The sequence below is a fragment of the Pelobates fuscus genome, chromosome 5 (genome assembly GCF_036172605.1).
Source record: "Pelobates fuscus isolate aPelFus1 chromosome 5, aPelFus1.pri, whole genome shotgun sequence".
NCBI classification, from domain to species: domain Eukaryota; kingdom Metazoa; phylum Chordata; class Amphibia; order Anura; family Pelobatidae; genus Pelobates; species Pelobates fuscus.
This window is the reverse complement of record NC_086321.1, coordinates 82,508,421-82,528,163: the sequence shown is the minus strand read 5'-3', so window position 1 is coordinate 82,528,163 and position 19,743 is coordinate 82,508,421. Positions and strand designations below refer to the sequence as shown.

General features: G+C 37.8%; 1 protein-coding gene across 1 annotated transcript in view; it reads right to left on the bottom strand.

Annotated features, from left to right (window-relative positions):
- Window positions 1–19,743, bottom strand: part of ITGA2 (integrin subunit alpha 2) — a 111,724-nt gene that overhangs the window by 32,237 nt on the left and 59,744 nt on the right. Inside the window, exons 8-18 of the mRNA XM_063454029.1 lie at window positions 18,177–18,327; window positions 16,255–16,420; window positions 15,473–15,549; window positions 12,636–12,774; window positions 10,651–10,796; window positions 7,024–7,167; window positions 6,676–6,879; window positions 4,061–4,191; window positions 2,555–2,694; window positions 1,703–1,854; window positions 205–315 (exon numbers count right to left, since the gene is read on the bottom strand). Coding sequence (XP_063310099.1) covers window positions 205–315; window positions 1,703–1,854; window positions 2,555–2,694; window positions 4,061–4,191; window positions 6,676–6,879; window positions 7,024–7,167; window positions 10,651–10,796; window positions 12,636–12,774; window positions 15,473–15,549; window positions 16,255–16,420; window positions 18,177–18,327 — 1,561 coding nt within the window. The remainder of the gene's footprint in view (window positions 1–204; window positions 316–1,702; window positions 1,855–2,554; window positions 2,695–4,060; window positions 4,192–6,675; window positions 6,880–7,023; window positions 7,168–10,650; window positions 10,797–12,635; window positions 12,775–15,472; window positions 15,550–16,254; window positions 16,421–18,176; window positions 18,328–19,743) is intronic.

Sequence of the window (19,743 nt, the reverse complement as noted above, 5' to 3'; positions counted from 1 at the left end):
TCATCAGTACTGATGACTTCACAAAGGGACGAGCGGAGTAGCAGAGAGGAGAATCTCCCAGAGCTGGAATAGAAGTGAGTTTTAACTGATTTCTATCTTTTACTAATTAAAGTGTTCCTTTAAGGTTAATAAAAATGGAAAGTGGTAGCGATATATAAAAAAAGATTTGCTTATATTCAAATATACATGCATTTCTCCACTTACAAACCATTCACTTGAGGAAGATGAATATGGGTTTAAGACGGGACTTGTTCCAGGCTTCTGATTTGCAATATTAATCCGTAGCGCTAGGGCGTTCTCTGAATCAGAAGTCTCCTGTTAAGATAAAAATGTTTTGTAACAATCCAGATTCAAATTAAATCTACAGTTATATCAGGATTGAGTCCACCACTAGTCCACGAAGAACCCTTCCAGCACAAGATCCCTTTCTCTTTACATCACATTGCATCCTCACTCCTCACTTCCTTCTGAGCACTATCATTATTATTTAGAATATAAGCACCTTTTTAGACCACTCTCTTATATCTGGATCAATCTTACCTATTTCAGCAAGCCCTCCAATAACACCATTGTTTAAGCACCCATATTAAATCCCTCTCAGCACCCATCCCTCGTCATGCCAATAAGTAGCTCTCGTGTTCTTCTCTTTTTGCTTCTATCTCCCCATTTTATATTTCCTCTTCTACAATTTACTCAGCTTTCGTTCTCTGGCCCCTACTTTATTATTGCACAATAACAGTTGAGTTTTGCTGCTCTAATGGCATGGTTAAAATGCGTTTTCACTTGCAATAAATATTTACACCATAGGGGATGATCTGCCAATTATCATCTCCTTCCTCTTAATGGGCAGAAAGTTTGGGTTTAAAGGGACCCTGCTGCTGGCCCACTTCTTCATTTACAATGTGGTTAAAGGGAGACTAAAAATATTATCACTAAGGGAGAATTTGCCATTGGGCATTCATGTCTGATGTGCTCTATACACATGTCAAGGAATGCAGTTCCTCAGCATTGGAATATTGTAAAAATAATTAAGCATGCTGGTAAATGGCCATTCCCATGACCATGGCCAGTCCCATGGTATGGTAATTAAAGCTCTACCCCATAATATGTTTCCCTATTCCCAATATTGTCAGGGGATTCCAAGGCTTCCGGATACTATTAAAATTTCCCTGCAGCCCTCTTTATTAATATAATAATATATATATGGGGATATTGGTAACCTCTTCCTGTTATGGTCTAAACAGAGGTATTATCATATTTCTTATTTAAGTTAATTTTATTATGAAAAATAAAGAAAATAAGGAGGAGAATAAATCTATTACAATATTCCTGAGAAACATGGTATAGCCATCAACATGGGAAACATATAAATGGTTAGAATACAACAAAATAAAAATAAAGGGCTTCAAGAGAGAAGGTGGGGGAAATGGTAAAGGAAGAAAGAAGAAAGGAAAAAAGGGGAGAAGTAAAAATGGAACCCTGAGGAAAGAGGGAAAACAAAGTTGCAGGCTAATGTAGCTGTGTCATCCAGATGTAAAAAATCAGTTTTTAATGCACTGAACTTCACTATTAACTGCACAAACACTACTGTATATATTACTTCAGACACAATGTTCATTAATAATTATTAAACCTTCTCATTTTCTGAGGAATAAAAGAAAGAAAGAATAAAATGTGCGCTGAGAGAAATATTTTGCCTTACCTGGACATTAAAAATATGTTCAATACATGTTTCCTTATTACTGATCTGAATATTTTTCTGTATAAACCGGTCGCCACCTTCTTTAAATTGTCCTCTAGAAGTTACTCTGGATGAGAGTAGATCAGCATCCAATGTAGCATTATATGAGATAACTAATAAAAGAAACAGACAAGGCACTCAAGCCACAATCCTGAATTTGCTGCCAATTTACCTCACAGAAAATTTGTGGTTACAATAAACACGTACAATCTAGCCCCAAATAATTGACAATGTGTATTGTTTGGTGATTAATAACCCAAAAAGTGATTTGTGAAGGTCATAAGGAGGAAGTGCCTCTAGGGGCTGTCAGTTTGATAGTAACTAGATATCTGTTCTAAATCTTGGATTTCCCCCAAAAAAGCAATGTTTTACATAATCAGAGCTAAGGGATAGGATCTATACACCAAAACAACAACATTAACTATTTTACTATGTGATGTTTAGGTGCTTAGAGAGTCCTTCTACTTTTATAACAATTGTCTGGTGTTTTTTTTTTTTTTTGTATTTATGGTATGCTATATAATGATTCATAGTGATCATATATTACCTCAATAAGGCATTCATAAAAAATACTCAGAAATTATAGTTTTACAAAAAATATAGTGTCTTAGAACAGTTTCATAACAAAAGCTGTAGATACAGCTAAATATAATTTAATTCATATATAATCATCTTAGGTCTACCACCGATTTCTGTTCTCACATCTGCTACCAGAGATATCAATTCTACAACTGTTATTCAGTATGCTACAGATACCTGTTAAAAGGGGCATTGTAAGCAGCAAACCAACTTGTATTTATATTGCCTACTTACCCACTTGGTTTGGGGAATTAGCAGGTCTAAACACAGAGCTGAAACATATTCTTACAGATACTTCACAGTTTTTGTTTGTGAGGATGATCTGTTCAGGTGTAAATGAAGCTATCACTGTCACATCAACAATCCCCTGTGACCTAAAAGACAAGTTAAAATGCTAATGTTTTTCTATTTTAACAAAAATATTGGAGGTTGAAAAAACACATTTGTCTTTTTTGTATCTTTCACAGTGTTTTGTAACATTTTAAATATTAAACTTTGCACACAAAAAAATAGGCACAATTAAATCTATTGTATGGCTTTATGAACTGTCTACTAGAAAAGGGTTGTCAACTGTTAGACCACTGGACCACTGTCTGCTTGCATCTCTCGAAAATTGTTAATTATTTTCATGATGCAACTAGTATGCTGCCTTCCTTGTGATGCTTCAACGCAACCTCCACCTCCTCAGGCGTATTTCCCCTTGGCGAAAGCTGAAGGACGGCTAGGAAGGCATTGGGATGGTGCAGAAGGAGCCACTTGCATCTCTCGACAATGATTAGTTCTTTTAATGATGCAGCCAGTATGCTGCTTTGCATCTCTCAACAATCATTAATTATTTTAATGATGCAGCCAGTATGCTGCCTTCCTCATGGCGCATCGGCACAACATCTTGGTGAAAGCTGAAGGACGGTTCAGGAGGCATTGGGACAGTGCAGGAGGAGCCACTGCCATCTCAGGTACAATCTGCTTACTCCACTGCTTCCTCTAAAATGCAGCAGAGAATGCCTCCAAATTTGAACAATGATAGACATCTCTCCACAGAACACCGGGATACTCATGGCATCTGCCATCTTGGATGTACCTCCGAAGGTAACACCAGCTTCTGTGGCAGCACCATGGCTACATGGTAAGCTTGTACGCCTTTAATATGGGGACCGGGATCACCCTGACCAGTCCAAACAGGAAGGGAGGCTGCAGGGTGCCTGGACCATGCTCGAAGCCTCGCCTGCGCAAGACAAGGAGATTGCCTGCATCTCCCATTCTCGGTGCCTGCTAGGCCCTAACAATAATCGGCTTTTGGAATGAATGTAAAGACGAGGGATGCATTCTCAGAGTGGTCAGTCAGAGTGTGTAGCTCTCATTGTGATAAGCCAGAAAATATATTTTGTTGAGTGCTCTCTGGAAACACGCCCAGTCAACATGATAGTCAGGTACTGCCCCTCTTTTAATGTATTTTAATGCCAACATGTTAGATGCCAAGATAAAGGGTACCTATAATTTAAAAAATTACTATCATTATTTTGTGATTATTGGTTCCCTTCTGTCCATCTCCATTTGCTGATATAAACAAAGTGTGAATACGTTCTATTTAACACCCATTTAATATATCAAATGAATGTGACATATTGCACTATTTTTTTGCGTTTTTGAGTATTGTTTATTGAACATCTACTACTGTTTACTCAAGTAGTAGTATGTAGTTAACAAGTCAACTTACATGAAAAATTTTAAATGGCTTACCATAGTTGAATAACTGTATCAAAAGCGCCAACTGATAGGTCTGTAATAGAATCACCATTCAAATCTCTGTGCCCATCCAGTGATCTTCCAAAATATAGGAGAGGTTTGCTGAATGAGGAACCTAGGATTTTCTGCAAGTTAAAGAGATAGTTATCAATTAGATATTTTTTATTTGCATACAATACATTTTTACAAAGATAAGTACAACTAACAGCATTTTCAAAATTAACTATTTTTAATATAGTCAGCAGGATATGGCACCCATAGTCTCTCTTCACACATAGTCTATTTTAGTTCAAGTAGACAAGCCACAATAAACTTCCTGAATGAATCAAGCTGATTAAATACGAAAAAAAAAATCTGTACTTTTCAATCCAGAACTGTCTATGGGGAATTATTAATACATCTTTTGAAGTGGAAAAAGCTTGTCAATAAAAGATAATTCACATAGAACCAATGTCCATGATTGTCCTTAAAGAATGAAGAGGGGAAATAGAAACAATGTCTCTGTGTGCTTTCTCTATGCTGACTGCTAGTGATATCCCGAACGGTTCGCTGGCGAATAGTTCCTGGCGAACATCGCTTGTTCGCGTTCGCCACGGACGGCGAACATATGCGCCACGGACGGCGAACATATGCGCTGTTCGGTCCACCCCCTATTCGTCATCATTGAGTAAACTTTGACCCTGTACCTCACAGTCAGCAGACACATTCCAGTCAATCAGCAGCAGACCCTCCCGCCCAGACCCTCCCACCTCCTGGACAGCATTCATTTTACATTCATTGTGAAGATGCATTCTTAGTGAGAGGAGGGACAGTGTAGCTGCTGCTGATTTGATAGGGAAATTAATAGCTATGCTAGTGTATTCAGTGTCCACTACAGTCCTGAAGGACTCATCTGATCTCTACTGTAAGGACAGCACACCAAAAAGCCCTTTTTAGGGCTAGAGCATCAGTCTGCTTTTTTTTTTTCTGTGTAATGTAATTGCAGTTGCTTGCCTGCCAGCCTGTGTGTCAGGCTCACAGCATATACTGTGCCCACTTGCCCAGTGCCACCACTCATTCACTGGTGTCACAATTGTGATTGGGTGACTGTGGCCTTACAGTATTCACCCACAAGTAATTAAGGAGTTAAGAGTGAAAATAAGTGAACCTCTGTTTTAATCTTTTAGGATTTTTTTCTTTCAGGAATTGTACCAGTGGATTGGAGGAAGCTATATGGGTTTTCAATATTCAAAAAGGGTTCAATATCTTTGCCTGGAAATTATAAACCTGTGAGCTTAATTTTGGCTGGGAAAGTATTTAAAGATTATTAAGGGATAATATTCAGGAAAATATTGTTACATGCAAAAATCAGCATGGTTTTATGAAACGGTCATCTCAAACTAACTTAATTGCATTCTGCAAGAAGTAAGTGGAAGTATAGTATCAAGGTGTTGTAGTGCATGTGATACCTGGAGTTTGCCAAGGGCAATTGAGATGGTTCCACACAATAGGTTAGGGTTCAAACTAAAAGAAATTGGTCTAAATCAAAATTAATTTTCCTGGGTAGAACATTTGCTTAACCCCTTAAGGACACATGACATGTCTGACATGTCATGATTCCCTTTTATTCCAGAAGCTTGGTCCTTAAGGGATTAAAGATATAGTACAGAGAGTTGTCATTATTGGTAAATTTTCAAGCTGGAAAACAGATGTAAGTGGTGTCTGTTCTGGGGCCACTTCTATTTAGTATATTTAGAAATGATCTTGTTATAGGCATTGAAAGTCATGTTTCAGTATTTGCAGAAGACACAAAAGTCAGTAAACTAATATAATGTGAGCAGCATATTACTTTGCTGCAGAGGGATTTATATAAATTGGGGGACTGGGAACTCAAATGGCAGATGAAAATTAATGTAGAAAAATGCAAAGTGATGAACGCTAGGGTAAAGAATGTGCAAGCAACTTATATCCTAACATTTTTACCACCTATTTTAAAGAAGGATATTATGGCACTAGAAAAAGTGCAGAGGCAATCTATAAAATTAATAATAGGAATGGATAACTTTCATTATAAAGAAAGGTTAACAAATATAAATATGTTTAGTTTAGAAAAATGGCAACTCAGATGGGATATAATAGCATTATTCAAATATATATGGGGCCAATACATTGTCTGGAAATCTATTCATAAACAGGACAATACATAGGACACAAAGTCCTACATAGGACACAAGGTTAAGAATTTAGACTGGAAGCAAGGAGATTTACACTAAAGCAAAGGAAATGGGTTTTACAGTAAGAACAATAAGGATGTGGCATTCTTTGTCTAAAGAGGTGATTTTATCAGTCTGTGCAGATGTTTAAACAACAACTGGATGAATACTTGTAAAAACATATCATTCATGATTATGATTTGGAATTTTGGGGACAATAGCTTCTTAATCCAATGAGATATCTGACTGCCATTCTGGGGTCAAAATGATATTTTTCCTAGTTTGATGGAGTGAGCTTTACACTGTTTGTTTGTTTTTTTGTATTATTTTGGATCAACAGCAAAAACAGATGTGAAAACGGCTGAACTTATGGTCTCTTTTCAGCTATGTAACTGTGTAACAATATAAGTGGCTTACCTGAGAATATTTGGTTCTTATTGTATTTTTGTTCCCATTGAAAACGTAAATTGCTCCAATATTTTCATTTTCCAATGGTGCTCCAACAATCACATCATTAAAACCATCCAAATCAATATCTGAAATTGCTGATATAGCTGCTCCAAATCTAGAGTTATCTACATTTTTTGGACCTTCCAACTGTATACGTTGATCTAATATTCCCTATACAAGAAAAACATAAAACTTTAAATGGTAGTAAAAATAATTAAAAATACATAGAATAAATCCAACATAAAACAATACTCATGCATGTCCAAAGAGAGCTGTGAAATGCACTGGCCTCTGCAGTGGTATCAAGTGTATTACCTTGGTCACTGAAAACATATATACTTGTCCTTCCTCTTTTTTGAACTCATTCATGTACATGGGAGCTCCCACCAGGAGAACATCTGTCACAGAATCTTTATCAACATCTACAGCGCATAACACGCTTCCAAAATATGAACCAATCTGTCAGGGACATAATCATTAATAAAGTTAAAATATAGAAAAAACAATAATTGGAATCTACCAACAGATATATATTGCTATTTTTGCATTTGAACCCATTCACTGGATTTCCTGTGACATCAGAAAAATAAGTAAAACTTTAAGCATTTTAAGCATTTTTTTAGGGGGGGGGGCATAGTGGACTAAAGAATAATGCTCAGTAGGTCATTATTAAAGGTGTAACAAAATGGGTTGGAGAAATCCTTTAAATCCAGTTTACACATATCCATACTGCCCACATACAATGAACCTATGTCATGTCATCTGTCTTCACTCCCTTCCAGATCGTATGTGACCAGCCTATCCACTAGTGCCAGTAAAGTGACAGAAGGGAAAAAAATATTATTTTTTGTCAATCTTTGTTTTTATTGAGGCATATAGTAAAACAATACAGAAAGTAAAGCAAGGAGTTAGTGCACATAAATCACATGGTGTGTAAAACATAAAGATCACTGCTGGAACTCCTGCGAATAATAGCCTCTATTTTACAAGTTTCAACAGAGTATTATTAAGCATTTTTAACTATACAGAAATTAAAGCCAGGAGTTAGTGCACATAAATCACATGGTGTGTAAAACATAAAGATAGCAAGGTCACTGCTGGAACTCCTGCGAATAACAGCCTCTATTTTACAAGTTTCAACTGAGTGTTAATATACATTTTTAAACAGGTAGATACAGCTTGGTTACAGTTAGTAAGAGCAATTGAGCCTGGGATCGCATATGTGGTGGGTGTTCTGCCCCTGAGATTAAGAGAACATTTCACTGAGTACGGCATGTCTTAAGTTTTGCTAGTTCTACAGAGTCTGACATTATGTTAGAGATAACAAGCTAGGCCCCTGTCAGAGTACTGTACAGGTTAGTGTAGCTGGCTATGCTGGTGTGCCCAGCCCTTAGGTATCGGCGGGTTAACTGTCCAGGGGACCAGGTAGATTATGGGGTAGGTAGGTCTAACATGTCAACCAATCACATATGCCATGTGTAAATACACTATGGCTCAACTGCCCACGTGTTGCTCTGTTGAGAGTGCCACTAGGTGTGTAAGAAAGTTCGCTAGGCCCAGTTGGTCCACAGCCCACGTTCTAAATTGCAATATAACAGTAGTAGTCAGGGTAATCTGAGTTAAGACAATTATTCCTCTTTCAAGACTAAGGTGTGTATATGAATCAATTTATAGCGATGCCCTAAAACCCTCTAGTGATACCGGAGAAACTGACGGAAGCCAAGCACAGAGAGATGGACACAGGTTTCTTCAGGAAGGAAGAGATTCTTTATTCGGTTCACCGATCGGGACTCAGAGGGACTAATGTCACCAAAATACAACAAGTTCTGAGCCCCGGACAATAGTGCAGGCTCCTTATATAGGCACATAACTCCTCCCATATTAAGCTCCACCCGCACATTCTCTTGACCAATCAATACAAATAAGAATTAACTTCCTGCTTGACCGCATGGCTTGTCCAGCACAATGGAGGAGGGGAATACTACATCCTGTATTCTCGCACATGCTCCGTACACTACTGATCGTATCTTGCCACGTGCAACCAACCGACCGATACGTCAGCATATGCATGTACACATGCCACGTGGTAATCTCGGCCTACTAAATTTATTTCTACCGAGATTCCACCACACTAGGAGTGTCAGTGTGACATTTCAATTACTTGCCATAAACCAGGGTAATGAGCATTGCAATAGTCCACAAGAATGTTCAGCCTACACCACAGGGTGTGATGGTGCTATAATATATGGGAGCTAGTCCATCGGGTTGTGAACCTCCTCGATCCCACATATGATTTGGGGTCTGTCCTGCTTCTATTGCATGTCTGCTCTGACCATCCGGTTGGCTGACCCTCCGTGCTGCGATTCTTCCCTTGCACTTCTTGGGTTCCCGTCGCTTGAGTGCCGTGTATCTTCGGCCCTGGGGCCTTAGTGGGAGCCCTGACCACATGCCCATTGACCCCATCATTAGGGTTGTGGGCCCAAGGTTCCACTGGGTCTCGGCAGCCTCCATGGGTGTATGGGTGGTGTTGGAGAGTTACCTCCATGTGAGCCCCCATCTCGGAAGAAGATTGTGCGGTCACAGGAACGACGTCATCCCCTTGAGTAGTGGGAGATGTTGGACGGCTGGTATGTATGGGGTCTTCCGTCGTGGGCTTTATGTCATGGGTTGCAGGTGGCTGTGCTTGCAATGCTCGGGATTCAATCCGCTGCCAGAATTCCATGCAAATTCTATCAAAGTCAGCAAGAAACTTGGCTTCCCAGTTCGTCTCAGGCTGTTTCCCTGATGCGTCGGCCATTTTGATTGTGGCTCGTGATTTCGGTGCGGCTACACAGAGCTCCCTGATGGTGCACTGAGCCTGTGGTTGCTGTTGCCCAAGTGGGGACCGGGATAACCCCCACCGGTCCATAGGGGGGGGAGTGTGTTTGCTCGCTTATGGTTAGCAGCAGTACGGGGAAAGCGGCCGTCCCTCCCCTCCGCTGCCTCCTATAGGCCTCGAAATGCAGCAGCTGTTCCCGGTTGTTCCGGGCATTGATTTTGGTATCCACGGGTACCTACAGGCTTCCCCCATCCATGTAGTTGCATTATGTGGGGTTTCCAGCACTGTAGCCCGAGTAGTCGTTGAGTGTGTGGCCCATACAGCAGGAGCACATGTAAAGCATGACTTGTCAGCTTGCTGGCTTGGCTCCGCCCCCGACAGAAGGGAAAATTTAACTCTTCTATTGGGAGAATGAAAATGAGACATAGGAGAAGGAGAAACTGACAAAGGATAATGGACAAATAAAGGAGAGGAAGTATTGTATGGACAATTAATAAGGTGAGAGTGGAAGGTTATTGAGTAAAGGTTATTACTGTGAAACATTGAAGACACAAGGGAGAAATACAGTAAATGGGTGAAGAATAATAAAAGGACAAAAAATAGTGGATGGTGGAGGCAGTGGGGGAAGACATTAATACTGTTTGAGTGAATTTAGAAAGCAAGAGCAAAGAAGAGAGATAGAAGTGGGTCTGGATTGCAATCAGAAAATACATAAAATGACAAGGTTATTAACTAAAGCAAGATTTTAAAGTGAATTGTACATTTAGAATCAAACCGGAATAATTCTCTAAGTCTGTTATGCTTCCAATCTACCTACTTTGCTTTAATTTAGAAATTCACTTTTAATTCACTTTGAATTCTCACTTTAGTGATTAACCATTTTAATTAATGATCACACAAAGAATTAGAATGAAAAATGAAAATAATGGAAAGAATGACTATAGATAAAATCTAGAGGCTTCAGTTCTAACCACATCCTATTTTATTGACCTTCTCTAACCATCCTGTCCAACGTTCAGTAATATCATATAATCCAAAGAGATTGGCATAATGAGCATTGGTTATCATTCATACACTCTGTACCCAACATATATGCAGTTGACCCACGATTTATGTAGACCTACCTGTTCCCCTTTCTGAATCTGTATAATTGTTATATTTCCTTTGTTATTAATGGAATACACCACAACCTGACCGGTATAGTTATTTCTCGGTGCTCCGGCCACAAAATGTACCAAGTCTGCCATGTTAAGAACAGCAACAGAATATCCTAGAAGAAATGTATTCAAAATAAAAAATTGAAACCACCATCACTCTAGCCAATACACATCACAAAAAAACTGCAAACTAGAATTGGGGACAATTAGAAAATCGGTTTCGGCTGAGCCATTTGTTCAGAAATAAATTTTTTGGGAGGGAAATCTGAATATCTGCCATGTGTCAGTTCGGCTCGGCAGCATTTCAGTAACAAAAAACTGATTTGAACAATTATCAGACAAACCAAAAGGATGCGAAAATGGGCCAGTTAGTGTGCTCAAAAATATATTTTTATATTATATGTATATATTGTTATTTATACATTTTGCAGTACACTGATAAGGGCATTTTCCCACCATATGGTTCATAGATCAAGTGAGAAAGCAAAAATTATAGAGGGGGAAAGGAGGGAAGCAGTAAAAAAAAAAAAATCTATATTTGTTTGTAATATATTTATTTCCCCTCTATTGCTCATTTCTTACTTGATCTGTGAAAAAAATCAACATTTACTGACTGACTCCTAGCCATCAATAATCTTTTTTCCCCACAAATCATCTCTTGTTTTGGCACCACCGGTGGAATTCAGAATCACGAATTAAAGGAACACTATAGTCACCTAAATTACTTTAGCTAAATAAAGCAGTTTTAGTGTATAGATCATTCCCCTGCAATTCCACTGCTCAATTCACTGTCATTTAGGAGTTAAATCACTTTGTTTCTGTTTATGCAGCCCTAGCCACACCTCCCATGGCTATGATTGACAGAGCCTGCATGAAAAAGATAACTGGTTTCACTTTAAAACAGATGTAATTTACCTTAAATAATTGTATCTCAATCTCTAAATTGAACTTTAATCACATACAGGAGGCTCTTGCAGGGTCTAGCAAGCTATTAACATAGCAGGGGATAAGAAAATCTTAATTAAACAGAACTTGCAATAAAGAAAGCCTAAATAGGGCTCTCTTTACAGGAAGTGTTTATGGAAGGCTGTGCAAGTCACATGCAGGGAGGTGTGACTAGGGTTCATAAACAAAGGGATTTAACTCCTAAATGGCAGGGATTGAGCAGTGAGGCTGCAGGGGCATGTTCTACACACCAAAACAGCTTAATTAAGCTAAAGTTGTTCAGGTGACTATAGTGTCCCTTTAAAGAAGGCATGCTCGGTCATTGTACAATTCATTTGTATCGTTGTTGGCTACATTTCCGATCCTAGTTTGTGAACAATCACCTGATCTGCCCACATTTTGACAAACTTACAATAAAACATATGTTTGTAATAAAACATATTGTTTGTCATAAAACAAATCTCCAAGTCTATGCACATTTCCATCGCTTATGTTGTGCAACTGTAGAAAGTGTAAAGAAAATTGATGCATAAATATAAAATGAAACATAATATAATGGAAACCTCATGCTACATGTTCAAATAACTTACCTATCAGCTAGATGTAGCCAGAAGTTTGTTTTTTTGTGGGGGGGGGGGAACAAATTATATTACATAATTAGTTATCTATCTCCATCATAATAAGGGAGTCTGCCCTTTCATTAAATAATTTAATAAGATTGTTAAGCAAAATATTACTTTATAAATTGGTCCTTGGTATCCAAATTCACTATTCTAATATTCTGTGACTAATGTAAAAGGCAGACCAGGATAATGAGATTTTGGTTATTCTCAACCACTTTTAGAACACAAACGACTGCATAGAAAATATCAAAACCTTTTTTCCTAGTGCGCTAGTGAATAAAAACTATTATTAATAATACTACAATTAACTCTAAAAATTCTAAACTATTTGACCAGAGTGAACATGTGCTGTAAAAATATTAAACGCGTTAAATACATATTTACCTAAATATGAACTTTGGTTATGATCGTGAAGAACACTCTCAAATGCACCAAAAGGAAAAATAGAAAACTGGCTTGAACTTTCTTGAACAACTGTACCACTCCAATCATAGGCACCAACAGCACCCAGCATGAGTGATTTCTAAAAAAAACAGAAAAAACATGTCATTAACACTTGTTCTATACATCTTTACATCGCTAAAGTGAATAACCACCACTTCTAATAGTCACATAATATGTACTGGATTGAGAGTACAAAGAACATTTTGAAATACAAATTCCTCAAACTACAAAAACTAAAAATGTGTGAAAACGTACATCCATACATATATCTAAGCGCATTTACTGGTCAAGTCTCAAAATATGCAAGATTTCAGCATCAGTGTGTGGTGATTGATTGGCCTCCAAGCCAGACCATCACAGTGCTTTTTCTGCTGAATCAAAGTGTGGGAAGGCATTTACACAAGACTTTCTCGCTTTGAATTCTCAGTCGACCACCGAGCCCTCAAGGGGCTAGCATATATGTCGTTTTTAAACATGACCCTAGTATGTTTATAGATTTTAACTCTTACATTTTAAAAATTTTTTAGAGCTGCAAAAATTAAAAAAGTCAGGACCCAAGGATTCCAGCAGAACAAGGCCTAGACCATAACAATGCCTTCTCCGGCCTGACTTTTTCCCATAGTGCATCCTGCTTCCATATTCCCTAGGCAAATAATGCACACGCATCCGGCTATCCACCTGATCTAAAATAAAATGTTATTTATTAAACCAGGCAACCTTCTGCCATTGCTCCATGGTCCAGTTATGATGCTTACGTCCCCATTGAAATGCTTTTGACAGTAAAAAAAGGGGTTGTCATGGGCACTCTGACTGGTCTGTCACTACGCAGCCCTATTAGCAGCAAACTGCGATGCACTGTGTGTTCTGATATATTTCGTTTTTCAGCAATTTGAGCTACAGAAGCTCATCGTGTGATCAGAAAAGACAGGCTAGCCTTTGCTCCCCACATGCATCAATGAGCCTTAAGTGCCCAGGACCCTAATGTCAGTTTACCGGTTGTCCTTCCTTGCACAACTTTTAGTAACTACTAACCACTGCATACTGGGGCCACCCGACAAGTCTTGCTGGTTTGAAGATGCTCTGACTTTGCCATCGCTATTTGACTCTTGACAAAGTCATTCAGATATTTTTAATTGCCTATTTTTTCTGATTCCAATACATGAAATTTAAGAAGTGACTGCTCACTTGCTTCCTAATGTATCCCACCCCTAACAGATATAATCAATGTTATGCACTTGACTTGTCATTGGTTTTAATGCTGTGGCTGATCAGTGTATATTTACTTAGCTCTAGTATTTATTTTGTTGCCAGCACACCACTTTACACCAGGAAATCATTTATGCTAGGTATTTCAAGCTACGCTAGTTTTTAAACCACGAGTCACATTTTCAAATCACACTGTTTTTACAGAAATACATAATTTTATTCCATACTCTGGGTTTCTTGCACACCACATATTACAAGGCAATATTCTATTAGCAACAATGTGTATGAAGCCAAGGTGCCTTTTTTGCCTTGTTTTGCCCAAACCTAGTTATAGTTTGCCCTCATTAAAATGTTTATTATCTTAGCTTCCTCTCTAATCTAACTCAAGTCTACGGCTTACCCAGGAGAAATCGTTGTCAATGGCAGCTGTTTAATGTATCCCAAGTAAAGCTTCCATGTGAAATCCATTAAACACTCCATGGAGCTGAGTTTAGCATGACATTCCCCCCTACAATGCACGCTGCGCCCTGCAATTTTTGTTTAACTAACTTCTGTTTTCAATTTCTGTCCAATTGCTGTGTTGTAATAGATTCTGAGAATTGCAATCCGGGTAACTGGATAGTTTAACATTCCATTCATGAAATAGAAACATGGTCTGAAATTTACATTCAATGATTTCATAACTGGGAATGAAAATGTAAAATCAGTAATCATATTATATAAATATTAGCTCAATTGTCCAATTAAGTAGTGTTGATTGCTAAAAAATGCAGTTCATATTCTTGATATTATGTTGTCTGTTTTCCTATTACCAAGTCAAAGCAAAAGCAATATCAGTGCAATGTCTTTCTATTGGCAGTTGTCGGTAATGCATGTGCTTTATAAAGACAGTTTTAATCATTTGAGATCTATTCTTTTGTCTTCTCATACATTATAAAATGTGCATGGTGGATTACTGCACCAAGTACTCCCAATGGAAAAATATTCCCAAAACTAGGTCCTCCCTAGAGAAACATCAGCATTATGAAGCAATGGTGCTAACAACTTGAATAGATTTCACTTAACTTCTTCCACTACAGCCCAACTCATTTCCAGTTCAATTTTTTTTTAATGATAAAATGTTTTACAAGGAAAGATGCATTACATTTTTTCCACTTTAAATTATGTCCTAGATAGCTTACAACAGGATTCTCCACCACCTGCTACCCTTAGAAGAATATAATCTCAACCTAACAACACCAACACTTTCTAGTCGCCAATAGCAGTGATAAACAGTGCTTATTTTTTGGTACCATGCATTGCCTCCCAATTCCTGTATAGTTTTATCAGTTATCCTACTATTATTATTAGTATTACTATTATTATTATTGGCATTTATATAGTGCCAATAAATTCCGTAGCGCTTTCCTACAGACATATCTGAATGTGGTGGCATTTGGAAAAAAATGCTGAAATCCATTGCTGACCTTCATGACTTTTAAAGAAATATATAAGTTTAGAATTATAATGAGTGAGATGTAAATGAATGAGCAATAAATATGCATTTAATTATCATAAAAAAAATATCTTACCTTGTTTTGTGAATATTGAGCGCTGAATCCAACTTGGGACATTTCCATTTGGAACGTCTCTCCTCCTTGGGTTGTTCCTTTTTAGAAATCAGTATTTAAATATATTTTTTTCATATTTAAATAAAAATAATTTAAGACAATTTAAAATATGATTTGAAATAATCAAAACATAATTAACACTTATCTTCATTATGCTAAAGTTGTTTTGGTACTTACAGTGTTCCTTTAATATTCTGGGTCCATTTAAATGTAAATGATACTGACAATGATTTACACCAGTGTTAAGCTATGTTACATACCTCCCAACTCTCCTTATTTTGTCCTTTTTCCCACCCTAATGTCCTTCTTTTTCAGAAGTTCCATATTGTTTTTGTGTTTGAGTGTGCAACAGAGTTCCACAGCATTAATACTCACAGTAATATGTATTTAAACTGCATTAGATGCACTTAGACATCAGTCTGTTTTGCTACTGACTATTTCTCTCCTACACAGCCATACAATTAAACCTTTGGACATTTGAAATGTTGGAGGGTATAGATATATAATAATGATACAAATATTGCCAGTGCGGAAGGCTAATGAATTGTCAAACCTGGAGCCTCAGGGCAACATATGGCAAGTTCCCATTCCACGGTAAGACTTTTTTAACAAGCTTTTACAGGGAGGTAACCAACTAAACTTTGTCTGGAATGTGATTTTGATTCTTCTCCTTTTTATACAAGAGATGAAAGTAATTTAATATTCAGAAAATCTACAAGAATTTAAACACAGCATAAAATTACCTTCAATGCTAAAAATCCGTTCTCCAAGAGTTCCTGCTTTTTCCAGCAATGCACCTTCATCAGACACATTGAAGAAGTACTTCTCCTTTGGATCACTTGCAATAGATTTGATTTCATTTATCAGATTTTTACTGTCAATGTTGTTTCTGATGTAGTAGCCCAAAACCTTTCAAATTAATTTACAAGCATATATTTACATATCAGATATTTTATCCCACAGAGACTGAATCAACATTCTAAGTAAAAAAATATTTTTATATTTACTGAGAAATATGTTTTATTTTAAATAAATGAATAAATAGTGCATTTGTTGGCCTGATGCCTATTTTGATAAGCTTGACGAGACACTTGTTTTAAGGTGGGCAGCACAATAAATAATTAGCTATTATTATAAGTTAGTGCTATTACAGTTCTCCAGTTCTACTGTCCCAAATCTGGCAGGATGGTCCTGATTTCAAACTCCTGTCCCACCATCCTGGGTTTGTTCACTGTTGTCCTGTTTGGTGGACGCACCTAGGAAGTTTCCAGAAAGCATAGATTAACCGCATCATTAGATGCCTTCGCACTACTCTAAGGGCACTAAGACCATGCGCAGAGCACCTGTACCACCCTTAATGGGGCCAGCCAACATGTTTGGAAGTCAGTTTGAAGTACAATTATGCCAGGCTTATATGCCCTCTTTTGGGTGGGGGCATGCCCGCCTTATTTGCATCATTTGCCAACCATCTTTAGACCCACCAACCCCTGTCCCAATTTTATACCTGTCTTGGAAGGTATGCTTATATATATTGTATTGTAATATAAAAATATTGTATAGTAACAGGTGTGTTACAAGAGAGTTCCACCTAAATGTAAAAATGTCAAGCATGTTATATAATATAGGATTTGAAATTGGCCACTTTGCTACCAGAATCAATCATAAACATTTTTACTGACATGCATTTTGCCAAATAAAAATGAGTCCACAAAGACCTTTTTGGCAACAGGCACTGAGGTTTCAGTAAGCACAGTAAGGTGCATACTAAAAGCAGAAGGTTTCTATGCCAGAACTCCAAAACCTACACCACTACTGACCCTAAAGCACAAGAAAAGCTTCAATATGCTCAAAATCATAAAAAATATGCCACAGAAGTTTTGGGATTCTGTTCAGTGGAGTGATGAGAAAAAAAAATGAATTTTTCAACCCAAAGGATCAGTGCTATGTCTTGAGAAAGAAGAATGAAGCAAAAGAACACTCTGCCTAAAGTTAAGCATGGTGGTGGCTCGGTGATGTTCTGGGGCTGCTTTGCATCCTCTGGCACTGGAAACCTGCAGTATGTGGAAGGCAAGATGGATTTATTGAAGTATCAGGAAGCTGTGAGGAAGCTGAAGTTTGGGCGTCATTGGACCTTACAACAAGACAATGATCCCGAGTATACCTCAAATTCCACCAAGGGTTGGTTGCAGAAAAAGTCCTGGTAAATTCTACAGTGAACATTAAAGTCACCTTACTTGAACCACATACAATATCTCTTGTGGGATTTCAAGAAGGCCGTTGCAGCACGCAAAACCAAGAATATTACTGAACTCAGGAGAGCAATGGGCTAAGATTCCAATGGGAATGCCCCCAGAAGCTGTTTCATTTGTTTATTGCAAACAGCTGAAAGTCTGAAAATGTTGACAATAAACCTGATTTCCAATGGGGGTTGAATAATTTCGATTACAACTGTATACACAAAATTGCACTTATATGATATGTTTATATTCTACCTATGTATCCCTTGCTTTAATTAAATGTTATGCTAATTTGTTTTCAATCAAAAAGTGCTTGGTGGTGAAGGGGTTAAGCTATTTGTGCTTTTTATATTGTTATGTAATAAAGATGTTATGTTCACTCACTCTGGGTTATTCACTACAATGTTGAGAATTGACATTGAACATACCGCTATGCCAAATCTGATGATCTTTTCCTTTTCACATTTTCCAATGACTTGCGATAATATTGCATTGTCATGCGATTCACCGTCTGTTATGACTACCATGACCTTACTTGCATTTGGACGACCTCCGTATGCTTCAGAAAATGCATTTGCTCTGTGCAGAGAGAGAAAATGCACAGAAAGTAAATTCCTTTTCTTAATTTAATGTTAATGTCTGCATAGGTAAAAAAAAAAAAACTATAGAAAATGTCATAACATACTTTTGGAATTAGATCCAACAAAAATCATTAAGCATGGGCAAAACCAAAAAAAAAAAATAAACAAATTTTAGATTTGGAAACCAGTCGGTCTTTTTACTTGTTAAACATGTCCATTTAATGTAATGATGGAAGATATAGGCTTGACAGAAAGGTGAGTTCACTTATCTTTTTTTCACATGCCGCAACGGTCTTGACGTAGCTGCCCCCCCCAACCCCCTGGTTCCACCGCCATGGCTGAGATCATCAATCTTGACTATCTCAGCCAATTCAATGCTTTCCCACAGGAATGCAGTGGAAGGCTATTGCGCATGCTTGGCAAAACACAACTGCACCAATCAGCATATCCTCGTAGAGATGCATTGAATGCATCTCTATGGGGAGCATTCAGCACACTGTGCTGCACTGAGATACAAAGCACCCCTAGTGACCATGTGAGTGACTGCCACTAGAGGCAGTGTAAACACAACAATGTAAACACTGCATTTCTCTGAAAATACATAGGCACCAGAACCACTATATTAAGCTGTAGTGGTTCTGGTGACAATAGTGTCCTTTTAAATTTATTTCCATTACCCTGTCTCCTGCTAAGAGCATCAATGATGTTTATTATTGGATTGGTTGAGATTAGGATATTGCTACAATGTTGCAAAACTAGGGTGAGGAAAGGGGGAAAGTTATTGGGGTGGTTATTTTAGGGAGGGCATAGGTACATATTTGAAACTGATATCAGCATCACAATGAAATTAATTGGTTGTCAGCAGTCAAGTCCTCAGCACTTTATGTTTATCTGTTCTTTCTCTCCATTCTCAGATTTTCTGTTTAAATCTGCTGCGATAAGTCATTCTGGTTTTTTCTCTCCTCTCTCTGTGCTGTTGCTATTACTGATAGCTTGCCCCTCCTTCCTACTTCACCTTGCAGGCATTGCTTTCTCTTAGACTGTATTGAAGCAGGAGAGACACCCAGAAAAGGATTTCTCTGATAAGAGAAGTGCAGAGCACATCCTTCTTGTATTAGCGCTGATCGGCACAGGTTTGGTACATACTGAACTGACTGAAAGGTGGGGGAAAGGGGTGGTTTTCAACCTCTGATTTTAGAGAAATTTAGACATTAGCTAGCAATTCTGCTTGAACATTGTAAAAATGAAACAGAGTTCTTAATCATTTAAAATCATACTGTATTTGTCATTACAGACACCCTCTAAAAACATTATCCTATGATTATATGTGAATTATAGTTAAATATAACCACATTAGATACATTCTATGCCAAAACAATAAATGCTGAATATATGTCTCCCATTATTGATCCAG